General features: G+C 40.0%; 1 protein-coding gene across 1 annotated transcript in view; it reads right to left on the bottom strand.

Moving 5' to 3' along the window:
* myo3b (myosin IIIB) overlaps positions 1 to 12426 on the bottom strand; it is an 81110-nt gene that overhangs the window by 29891 nt on the left and 38793 nt on the right. Inside the window, exons 22-27 of the mRNA XM_030759018.1 lie at positions 11133 to 11286; positions 10899 to 10987; positions 8842 to 8971; positions 2490 to 2569; positions 1722 to 1742; positions 446 to 523 (exon numbers count right to left, since the gene is read on the bottom strand). Coding sequence (XP_030614878.1) covers positions 446 to 523; positions 1722 to 1742; positions 2490 to 2569; positions 8842 to 8971; positions 10899 to 10987; positions 11133 to 11286 — 552 coding nt within the window. The remainder of the gene's footprint in view (positions 1 to 445; positions 524 to 1721; positions 1743 to 2489; positions 2570 to 8841; positions 8972 to 10898; positions 10988 to 11132; positions 11287 to 12426) is intronic.

The following is a 12426-nucleotide window of genomic DNA, read 5'->3' as shown; positions in this document are numbered from 1 at the left end:
AATATTGTCAGTATGTGACAGTATTTCTGATTTATTGATATAACAGATTATGCTGGTTTGATCAGATAGGATATAATAACAAGTGAATACGTTCCTTGATGGAACGGTTGTGTGTAACTGCAGGTTTCAGTTGCTTCCAGATCATCCATAGTGCTGCTTTACAGGTGTTATTGACACAGTAGAAATTAATCAAATTTATATGAGCTTCAAATTAGTCTGCAGCCTGGAAATATTTTATGAAGATCATTAGGAGCTCTGCCAAACCTGAAAAGCAGCTGTCAAGAGCCACAACTGGCTAAAGAGTTTTTCTTAAATTTTTTAAGCTTTTCTTGTCACTGTTTAAAAATGCTGAACAGCAAAATGAGACCAGCAGTAATTCCTAAACAATATGGTCTGCATGTGTCATCGTGCCAGTAATTTTTTTGCGAGAAATGCAAACACCTACACGGAAATACGAGGCCACGGTCTGTCTCCTCATGTTGGTGGTTTCTTCTGGGTGGCGCATCATCTCCATGGTGTCCACCTGAACACAAACAGTCACACTGAGCACACGCTATTGATAATCAGGCCAGACCTGGGCAACTGCCAAAAAAAAAAAAAAAGAAAGAAAAGAAAAAATGCAGCAGATTCAAATGAGATGCTGTTTATTTGCGACATGACGTCTTCAGTGGGCTCTGCAGAAATAAAGGTATTATTACAGCAGGTCCCGTTGCTCTAAATGGGCCAGTTGGGAATACACAGCTGTACTAACTGTGCCGTCTGTATAACAGAGTCTCATAAACACTTAAAGCTAACAATCTAGAGAATAATTCTGCACTGCTGTGGGGCATGGGGAAAATTGCAGAGCATTCTGAGTAATGAGACCAGCCGTCACCGTGCAGACAGTCATCCTGATGACGACGGATTAACGAGGACACAATATAAGCTTTCTAATGGCCTTTGCAGTTCATGGCTTCATCAAAATTAATGATGCAATAGATATTTTATAGTAAGTGAATATCTTAATACTTTATTTCATCCTCGCACAGAGAAAGGAAGGTACGTCAAACGTGTGAGCTGCAGAGGAATGAGACGCTCAGACACTTTGTACTTCAGTATGATCTGCTTTCAGAATAGCAAACGGCTATCGGAGGCTCACTTCCACTATTCTAACAACTGTCACTTTAATCTGGGTGTACTGTAACTTCTTATAAGTGTCAGTTTCTGTCAACTTTTCTCCAACTCTGATTGAGAACAAGACGGCATACATATTACATCAGTCTCACAGAGTTATTACTAAGAAGTCCTCTCTTGTTCAGGAATAACTGAGTAGGTGCTTAGTGGAAGCTCGACAAAGTAGAACTGTTATTATTCCCACTGTTCTTCTGGCCTTTGTTTCCGTCTCATAGGAAGCATTTTTATAATCTAAAAGACACATTGTGGAGCATTTGTTTACATTAATAACCCAGAAATGTGGCTGTGTGGAAAAAAAAAATAGTTCAAAAGGGATGATTTACATTTTCCAAAGCCAGATTGTGATTGATGTTTTGTGAGTGGAGCTGCACAAGAGTCAGCTGAAGGGGAGTTTGAAGTTTTAGTTTTGGATTACAATAATGTGAACTTGATTTCAGTGAATTATATTTTGTTTTCTAGTTTGTTTGTTTTTTCCAGAGCTGGCCTGTGGTTCAAAGGTGGAGCATTTTGATTCAGAAAGTTTTGCCATTTTTAAACAGGGGTCTTACCTTCAACAGGTATTTGGGTGACTTTGAGCACAGCACAAGTCGGTGAATAACATGGAAGTAAAGGAAGAGAAAAGTGGATAGACAAGAAATTTGAAATTCACCTTTAAGAGAGGTTAGACTGTAAAAACATCACGTGATTTCATATTTCCTACACAAAGACCACATGAGAAGAAATCGACAAAGGCTGAATATTTTCAGTTAGATAAGAAATGCGATCTTAGAGACATTATTAGTTCACTAAATGCTGTCCATTAAATAAAGTTAAGACACAGAAAAGAAAGTGTTAAATTTCAGATAGAAAGGCAGCTGAGAGTCTTTTCTTTTAAGAACTTTTCCAGTCATCGCTCAAACAAACTTAAAATGAACATGAATGATCAGCATTATTAGATGCAACAAGAAAGATTCTACATGCAAAACTGTGAAATAACATGGCAAGAAAGCCATCATGCCAATGCAGTTACTTAAGCTGATTTAGGAGAATCTGCAACCATAATCCTTAAAATTTAAAACACTGCCCGTCAGCAACAAAGCAATATTCAGTAAGTCTCAGAAACTACTTTTATGATGTAGACACTGAGTGCCAGATGGCGATGCTGCATCACCACAAGCAAGACACCAAACATAACAGGGTAGTCAATTAATGTGGCTATGCTTCACAGCACAGGTTTTTACTGGGTTTCTGATGGTGCAATGCCTGTGAGCAACAAATAAAAAAAGCATTATGGTTTTTGCACGTGATGATTTGTGCTGCAGGAGCTGAAGCCTCACCTTGGTGCGTCCTGAACCGAGCTGTGGTGGCAGAGATCTGGAGGCGGCAGTGACCCGCGCTCTGGACATCGCCAGATTTCCTGTTGAATACAAACATGGACTTTCATATGCACTAATCTCAGAAAGGAAATTATGATTGGGAGTGAGCTATCAAACGCTGAGTTACAGTAAACATTTTGAGTTTGATTTTTTTTTTTTTTCCCAACATACAAGAAAAAGGTGAATAAAGAGAATAACTGCACTACTATGTTGGTGTTCACACAGCAGCAGAGTATGAAAGAGAGAAAAAAACAAGCTGAATCCATGGGCTCAGGAGTGCATCTGTGTGCACAGCAGTCCAACAGCCCCACACACAGCGGAAAGGATGTGAACATAGCATATGCAAGACAGTCTGAACATTTCAAAGTTTCTGCACAAGATGTCCAAATGTTTTCTCTGGCTATATCTTCAGAGGCTAAACTGTGATTAATAGCAGTGAAAGAAGCCTTTGAAGCAGGATTGGTGACATCAAAGTCCTAATCCATGGGTGGCAGGATTTTTATAATGAGTGGGAAGTATCTTAACACATTTCAAAGGGTTTACTCCATGAATAAACAATAGCTGCACAGATGTGCCACACACACCTTTAGAAAAATACGTCTGCAGACACAGGAGGCAGCATTACCCGAGCAGCCGAGTATGGCAAGGAGGAAAACCTTTGCAAGTTTTTCTTTTTTTTTTTTTTTAATAAAGCCAAACTGACAGCCCAACAATTGTTCTAGATTTTCTACCGCACACAGACAAACTTCTAAAATGCAAATACGTACTCGGTTTCTGCGATATGATTTCAAGACTCACATCAGTTGTTGAGGACATCATCTGACAGCGAGCCAGAAACAAACACCAGCTCAGCGCCTGCCTTTTCCCAGAGGACGCTGCACTATCAAACATGTATTAGAAGCTTCAATCAAAAGCTGGACTGATCAAAATCAATTTAGGATGGATTAATTAACAGGCAGAGGACTTCTAACTTTAGACAAAGAACGTCCTATGGGTGCCAAAGGTTCTGCGTTGAGCCAAAGCAATGTGCTGTTCATACCATAAAAACACACACACACAAATATGTACACACACACACACACACACACACACACACACACACACACACACACACACACACACACACACACTGCTGTAGTCAAAACAACCAAAAACATATGATGTGAGCGCTCTTCAAAAGAGTCTTTTAAGCTAGTACTGATGTTGCTTTTAGTTTTTGACAGTTATCTCCTCATTTTTATTTATTTATCTACTTGTTTATTCTGCTAATAAATCTTTTTTTTTTTTTTGTATCAGGCAACAAACTAAAAGCAAGACATTCTGTCGCATTAAAATATGCTTTTTATATATTTTTTGTAAATATGCTTGGAAAAAAATAACCATAGGATCCAAACTGGGACCGAAAAATAGAAGAAAGGACAGAGTAAAACACGATAAGATGGAAATGTGAGCAGTTAATTGCTCATTATGAACACATGTTTGTGAGAAGGCCTTGTGTTTAGGATACCGGGAACAGATTTTACAACCTCAAAGGCCCCTTCGGCAAAACCTACACACACAGACACACACGCACACACACAAAAAGTATGATCTTTGAGAACAGGGGCTGTTAAACTGTGTCGGGTATATTACCAGCACACAGGCAGGGAGGGCCCTGCTCCAATTAGCCCAGAGTAAAGCTGGATGGATTAATTGGAGTGGGTCTTGTGCAAATGAAGTGCGCTCTCTCCTCTCCCCATTAGTGCTGCTGGGCCAGATCATCTGAGCACATTTGTCATGATGAATTAGCGGCTGCGAGTGGAACGGGCTCGTGGAGTGTCACTGTGCTTTTACGCCTCTCACTTCCATGACACCATCAAGAGGAGATGAAGGGGCTGCGCTACGATGAGAGAAACTATGACAGTTGTACCTAAGCCTCGCAAATGGACACTCGCTGCTTTCTTCGTGTATTCCTTGGCGGGTCGTATTAATTCATTCTTTTGGCGGGTTTCATATCCCGTCCTGACTAGATGATTAGAGCACTGGTTAATAGTCAGTATCCTCAAAGATTTCTGCCTCCTGAGACATGAAACCAAGGGAACACCTGTGATGTCCGGCCTGAAAAGAAGACTTTCTAATTTAGATACAGTAAGGAACTTGTCTAATGATGTGGATAATAATTATTCAAACACAGAGGCGAGCAAGAAAAAGAAGATTTGTTCTGTGAAAGTAGATTCAGCTGAAGAATTGGCTACACATGTTTTAAGTTACAGATGGAGACAGCTCTTGCTGTGCTCACAGTTCTCATGATAAAAATAAAATGAAAGAATAAAGGAGTTGAGATATAAGAGGTTAATAATTTAAAAGGAGGGAGAGAGCAGGTGAGGGGAATATTTCCCAGGTCATTCAGATTGGAGAAACAGGTGGAGGAGCGTCCCACTGATCGTTTCTGCTTCACGCATGTTGCTCTTGGCATGGACTTCCAGGACAAACACAGAGAGAGGCAGAGCGGTGTGTGTGGGGAGTGGGGGGTAGAAAGAGAAGGGGGGAAGAGCAAAAAAAAAAAAAAAAAAAACCTTCCTTGGCATCTGTGCGTTCACTTTGAAAATTAAGCCCAGCAAGAATCCTGTAGGAAAAAAAAAAGCTCAAGCTGGCAGTTGTATTGGGGTTCTATTGACAAGAATAGTCAATGTGCTCGGGATTAGAAAGCAATCCCGCGTTCAATATGACACCTCCCTACACGCTTTTATGAGTGCCAGTGTGCGCCTTGTACTTCAGAAGCTGTGGATCGAGCTGTCGACACGGGGGACAATCAAAGTTGTAAGAGAGAGCAGCCTTCCTGAGCTGAGTGAGCAGAGGCTTGCTGGATATCTCTGCCGCTCTCCCGCTCTCTTTTTGAAAACATGTGATCTAGAAACTCAACTCAGCAACCAAGCAAATTAGATTAAAGCACCCATAACCCCCCGCCACCCTACCCACCCTCTATAACCACCACCGTTTATGCCTAGAGATGGCTTCGGGGGGCTGTTGATTTAAATGCCATCCACTACTGTCAAAGCAGATCAATCATAAAAAGCATGGTGTAATTGGCTTTTAGTGACACAACACAGTGTTGCATTTATCAAAGGATGTTGTACCATGTGACTTAGAAGAGCCGGCTTCTTGCTATTGATGTGCGGGGCCCGTCAAAAATCCCACTGCTGACTCAAAACATTCCCCAATACCACGATTAGGGGAGAAATCGAACAAAAGTATTACTTGGTGAGTGTCTCTCCTGCTAGCGAGAGTATGTGGAAGTCTAGTGAAAGACTGCGGTGTCTGCCGACTGGGATGAAAAAGGCAGAGAACAAAGAGCCAAATGTGTCATATCGCTGGGAGAAGCCTGTCATTTCCACACAGGAGGATCTCCTTACATGAAGGGAGACGGAGGGAGATGGCAGAGGATGGGAGAGCTGCAACTGTGGCTTCATGTGAAGATGTAAAACCAATATGTAAATTGTTCGACGTGAACGATGGTGCTGAACTCACAACCAAAAAGATGTTGCAGGAGTATATTACGGCTTCTTTAGAAATTGCAGCAATTAGCAAAAGCCAGAAATCTTCCTGCTGACAAATAGACATCAGACTGTGGTGTGATGTGGTGTGGTGAAACTGACCATTAAAAACAGATGTTTTGCTTTAAAATCCACAAAGCAACTAGGGGCACTAGTTAAGCATGAGATAATCCCACAAAAAGGACAATCTATGCATCAGATTTTTATTAAATTGTAGTTCAAACTAAGATAAAAATGGAAAAACTGAGAAAGGATAAATATTTCACATTTGTTCTGAAGTATAGTACAAGTTCCATTGTTTTCCACCACGGACAAATCTGCAGATTAAATCCACAGAATTTTTTTTTTTGAAGCAAAAAAAGCAAAAAGCAAATGCATACAAACTAGGGAGGATTAATTCTTTTATAATGCGGTGGTAAGATTAGGTACAAATATCTTCCCCTCCTATTACACCATGTAATAGTAAATCTGACTTTATATACTAAAATTTTGCCGAGAGGAATTTTCCAAATGGTGGCTTTCTTACTAATAATTCAAAATGATAGCAAATTATATCGGCTCAGGTCTCGTTTGTACCAGCTATTTTTCAGAATACAGTATAAGCTGTTAAAACCTGAAAGGATGAATGAAACTACAGCACGTGTGTGCCTGTGCAGTCCACTATCTGCAAACTCCATTTTCACTGTCCTCTGACAAAGAACTGGCAGTCTCGGGGTGCATTGCGCCTGTGCAGATGTGCTGTGCTACAATCAGCAGGGCCAGGCAGCCCTGAGGCCACACACACACACACACACACACACACACACACACACACACACACACACACACACACACACACACACACACACACACACACACACACCATGACCGTGGGCTGCCCAGGCCCTGGTAGGCCCTAGTGAGCTCTGCCAATTCAAACACTGTGATCCCCCTGATCTGGGAAAGGCCCTGGCTCTGAGGAATTTGTCCATGCAAATACATCCCATTTCCTCTGACAAAACACCACCACATGTCCAAGCCTCAAGGACCCACATTCTGCAGGGCTCAAGTGCCCTCGCCATTCACTGCCTGGGAACTTTTTACTTTCTGAGGCCTTCGTACTTCCCTGCTGCTCTTTAATCATGAACTGCATCGACAGTCGGGCCATCACATTCTCAAACTGCAGTCTGCAAAAAAACAGGTGTAACACAAATGTGGCTTGTTTTACAGTTTAAACAAAGTATACCTTAAAATTGTCACTGCAGTGTGACATGTGCAACACCAGAAACATTAACATCCAGTGCATTCGTGTGCATGCGGGTAGTCTAAAATCCCAGATCCAACATTTTACTTTCATCTCAGTGTTCAGGCTGCTGCAGGTCTACGAGGGTGTCCCCTAGTGGTGACACACTGAGGGGGCGGCCCAGACACTGAAACCACCCTGGTGTAAAACAGATTTCCATCAGATCGCCCCAGATAATGGTAATTTCACAGATAACAGAGAATCCATAATGTGAAGTAAAATGCAAATTAAATCTCCCCACAAATTTTACCCTGAAGAATAGATTTATAATTTTCTCATGCGTTACTGTATCTCACTTAAACAGTGCTCCATCTTTTCCAGCATGATAAGCCAGAGCAGTGTTTCATAGCTTTTTATCTAAAGAGATGATCTGCAGTCCCACAAACTCCAATAAGAAAATTGGACCTCTGACTCCAAAGAAATCAGTTAAGTGTCACTAAAAGAATCTATGCGCTTACTGTGAGCTTTGGTAAAACCTTTCCGGATGAAAACGTTTAAAATACACAACATAGGAACAATTATATTTTTAGATAAATCATCACATTTACTTGACCCACCAGTGTGAAAGGCAGGACCAACAAAAAGAAAAAAAGAAAAAGAAAGAAAGAAGCTTTTAATTCTGCAGCAGTAAACATTACAACACACCTTAGTTTTTATTCAGCGCTTTTGTGCGCTGAAATAAAGTGTTCACTGAATTGGTTTTATAGAGTTTGCTCCTCTGAAGCTGTTAATTGCGGAAAGGAAGTGACTGAAGGCTCCCTCGTACACAGCCAGCAATTGAAGTTTACAGACACACTGCACAGATTTCTACAGGAGTCTCAGCTAAGATGCCTTTTGTGAATTGAAGCTCCTTTTAATGCCACTGGGAGTGAAAGCACGCATTTACAGGTCCCTAAAAAGGAAGTGAATCACATAATGTGGCTTAGCTGAAATAAAGTAGGAAGTGGGAATCTGATAAATTTAAAACATCTATTAGCATTTCAGTTAAGTCAAGTGACCAGGAGGCCTCAGCCATGGCTAATGACAAGCACATTACTCTACCTTCATTTAACCAACAGAAAAGAGGTGGGAAGAGTTGCTTTTGTGTTCTCTAAATACTCTTTCTTCATCCCCTGGGTATTTAGAAACCTTATCATAAAAATATCCCACTGCACCCACAATCTGTAGATAGCATTCAGCAGTGGGAAACCAAGAGGGACAGCTTAGTGAAAATAAAAACAGAGCGCCATGCGGAGAGCTGAGCCTCTCAAGAGATAATGGAGACTGCAGATTTATCCGTGCACGGCACGCAGAGGCTTGAAATGAAGAGCGGGGGGGGGACCAGCAGATGCCTGGGAGCCGCGTCTTAAAGAAACCCACTTACCTGAACATTTATGGAAGAAGTAGACAGCAGCACTATTCACTGAGTAATACAGTCCCGCAATTGTTAACAAAAGGAAAGTTTCCATTTCCACTGTGGTTAGTGACTGAGAATTTTCTAAATGGCATCACATCATACCTGTTTTAGTTAAGGGACTGGAAAATAGCTGCTGCAAAAGTTTGTTCTCTGATGTCCTCAACACCACAACGATGTCTGCGGGGAGAGTGTCTCTGTTTTTCTCCAAAAAGCCATTCACGTTGTACATTACCTGTTGAGCAGGACGCAAGAACATATAAACAGTCAATTCACATTTTGAGGAGCCAATCTGAATTTCACGACTCTTTGATACTGATGAAAATAACACTAGGCTATGTTCTTTTTATAAAAATACCTTATGTAAGGGGGAAAGATTGCAGATAAGACTGATGTTCCTTTTAATATGTAACCACAGAAAAAGCACACGTGCAGGTAATAAAAATACTGATGGCTGAAATCCACTTAGCTGCAGCAGGTTCAGTTCCTAGTGTTGGGCATGCTGCCTCTGCTAAACTGTCAAAGCTTACTGGGATACAGATGTTTTTAGAAACACCTGTGTTTTTCCTAAATGGCAAGTTATGGGTGTTGCTGTCCTATGAAGTAAGTTTAAATACACCAGTAACGTCAGATGAATGTAAAACTTATCATTATCACAAGACTTATCATTTAAGCTTTTAATTTACAAGTTCTTCATTCCCCATTAATTTGAAAAACATAGAATGGGCATGACAGTAATATGCAAAAGTCTTGAGCCACCCCTCATTTCATTACATTTTAGAATAGAATAGAATGCCTTTATTGTCATTATACAGGATGTACAATGAGATTGGAGGGCCACTCCTGTTCAGTGCCATGCAACAGAAAATCAAACTCTCTAAAATAAAATAAAAATATTATTTGCTTCCAAGGAGCCAGACTTTCTTTTTTAAAGTGGTCTTGAGCAACAGTTCTTCAGGCTTTTTTAAGGTCTTTCAAAGTTTTTCTTTGGACATTGGTTGCTTTTTCACTCATTTTCAGTCCAGTCCTTGAACCAGACAATTTTCAGGGGAATATTTTTTTTTTAAGCATTAAAAATGCACCTAACTCAAGGAATGAACCAGTCTCTACAGATAGGTTTAATTTTTTTTTCAATCTGTAGACAATTTGTTACTAGAAGCCTGTCACAAAACACAGCATTTGTTCCCATTTCTTTGACTTAATCTATGAAAAATACCAAAGTAACCCAGTTTGACAGGTAAATAGTATTTTTGCACCAACAAGGTGATACCCAAAGGGCCATTAGCTGAAAACGTGGCACATCTCAGCACAGTGTGCAGTGTGTCCTCAAAAAATCTGAGGAAATTGGACAAGTAGAGGACAAAAGAAGAAATGACAGTCTCAAAAAATATCTAGAGTAGATGAACAGTATCTGAAACTCATGTCCTTAAGAAATCCAAAGAAATCTACTGTTTGCTAAAGCTGCATCAGAAATGGTAGCCAAGGGAAGGATGGCTGTCAAGAAGCCATTCTTAAAGAAGTGAAATGGGGAGAAAAGGCTGAGGCCTATCCCAGCTGTCATGGGTTGACAGGCAGGGTCTCCAGTCTGTCACAGGGATAACACAAAGAAAAAAGAAAACCATTCACATTCACACCTACAGCCAATTTAGAATCACCAATTAGGCTTTGGACTGTGGAAGGAAGCTGGAGTACCTCAGGAGAACCTATGCAGGTACAGGGAGAGCAGGTTGACTCCTTGTGGAGAGCCTCAGCCAGGTGGTAGATTTGAATCCAGAACCTTCTTGCTATGAGGCTACAGTCCTAACCACTGTGCTACCCCTCATATGTTAGCATGTCTCATATTACATTTTACTCAAGAAAGGGTCCCCTTTCATATTTTCTTCATATAAGAAATAAATGAATAAGGTTAAAATTATGTTCTATGAGGAAAAATGTGAAGGCAACTGAAACTAAATCACATTATGAAAGCTAAGTCTGTGTATACTGTTTCAGTAAAACATATGTAGATGGTTTTCTCTAATTAAAAAGTAAGGCATAATCATAATTGAAGGTTTTCAAAAGCCTGAAGTATTGCACTAAACAATGGTGCATCTACAGATCCTCACACCTGTCATCAAGGCAGTAGGTTATTATACACATGCATCCAAAGAGGTATCTGATACCTGTCCGGCATAATGCTGAATTCCAAAACAAAGCTCCACTCGTTTCGGTATCCAAAAATATTTGCAGCGCAAATTGTCCTCAAACTTATCTGTAAAGAAGACATGTAGAAGAAAAATCAAGCAAGACATATAAAGATGCTTTATGCACTAATCTCTGACCTCTTATGTAACTGAGTTTTTTATGATTTTTATGTGTAACATCTCAGCATGTTGTAGGCGTAGTTCCAATCTTACCCACTAGGGTCTGATCAGTGGCCTGAGGGAAACGACTCTCTTCATCCAGCAGGGAGAGCAGACCCATGGGCTTCTGCAGGAACGTGTCCAGAATGGGCCTGTTGTCCTCGTACTCCACCAGGCTGGCATCAACTCCCTCGCTCTGGTATTCCATCTAATTAGAACCAGTGAATGCAGAATAATAATCTAGTTATGGTTTCTCTAAATGACCCAATTAAACAATCTGGGCTAAATATGCAATGTGCATGTGTAGTTAAAAAAAAAAAAAAAAAAAAGATTTTCTAATCAAGCAAACCACACAGTTGCAGCCGCCTGTGTGTGTCTACGGCTGAAGTTTACAGCATAATAGAGTCTTTTACTGAATGCATAAAACAGAACAGCTCCAAACCAACAAATAGAGCCACTTACTTATTCATAATTTATTTCAATGTGCAAATAACCCAGAGTCAAATCATATTATTGCATCTATTTAATTTCAGATCAAAAAGTTGTTTTAAATATATATTTTACTAATAAAGTGGAACCAATGGATCTAAACCATCCTCATGTTTAAATCATTAACTCAGAATAATCAGTTTCTGTGTACAACAACACTGAAAACATCCACACAAAATAAAGATCCCTTATCCACTGAGCATTAGCCCTACATCAGGGGAGGAAGTTTTCCACAAGCTAAAGGCCTTATTTTCACTGATCACTGCTGTAATTAATGTGAACAGGGGAAAAATGTAGTTTCCAATAACAGTTCTGGTCCTGAAGACAGCTAAAGATGTGAATGTAAATGAAAGAGCAGAGTCTATTATTAGTATGTATGCCATGTGGAGTATAGCCTCAATAACTAAGAGTTTGTATTTTTGGGGTTATTTCTTTGTATGTGATGATAATGCAGGGCTGAGCTAACTAATGAGAAAATGCTCTATATCACTAAACCTACGTTCTTTTCTTTTCTTTAAAAGGAGTGTTGCAAAGTTGCTTCAAACAAAAGGTTTTTGATTAATGTCAATTTATCTCCATCGAGGAAAAATGGCTCTTCACACTTTGGGGTAAACAGCTTCATTAAATCAATTAAGAGAGTAATTTGGGGTTACTTATCACAGCCCGACTATAAGCAAAATTAATGTTGAGAGCATTTCTGCAGTGATGACTGTGTAAACAGCAAATGTATTTAAGTGACTAATTTCCATAATAGTGTTTTAAATGGAATTTTCTCAGCATATTTTATGGGTTTTACTTTTTTTTTTTTTTTGTCAGATTCTTTCACCCCGAACACATTACAGCGGTATCTTCTACTTTG

Source organism: Archocentrus centrarchus, chromosome 21 (assembly GCF_007364275.1).
Source record: "Archocentrus centrarchus isolate MPI-CPG fArcCen1 chromosome 21, fArcCen1, whole genome shotgun sequence".
Taxonomy (NCBI): Eukaryota; Metazoa; Chordata; class Actinopteri; order Cichliformes; family Cichlidae; genus Archocentrus; species Archocentrus centrarchus.
Note: the sequence above shows the minus strand (reverse complement) of the source record. Positions and strands in the feature narration are given on the sequence as shown.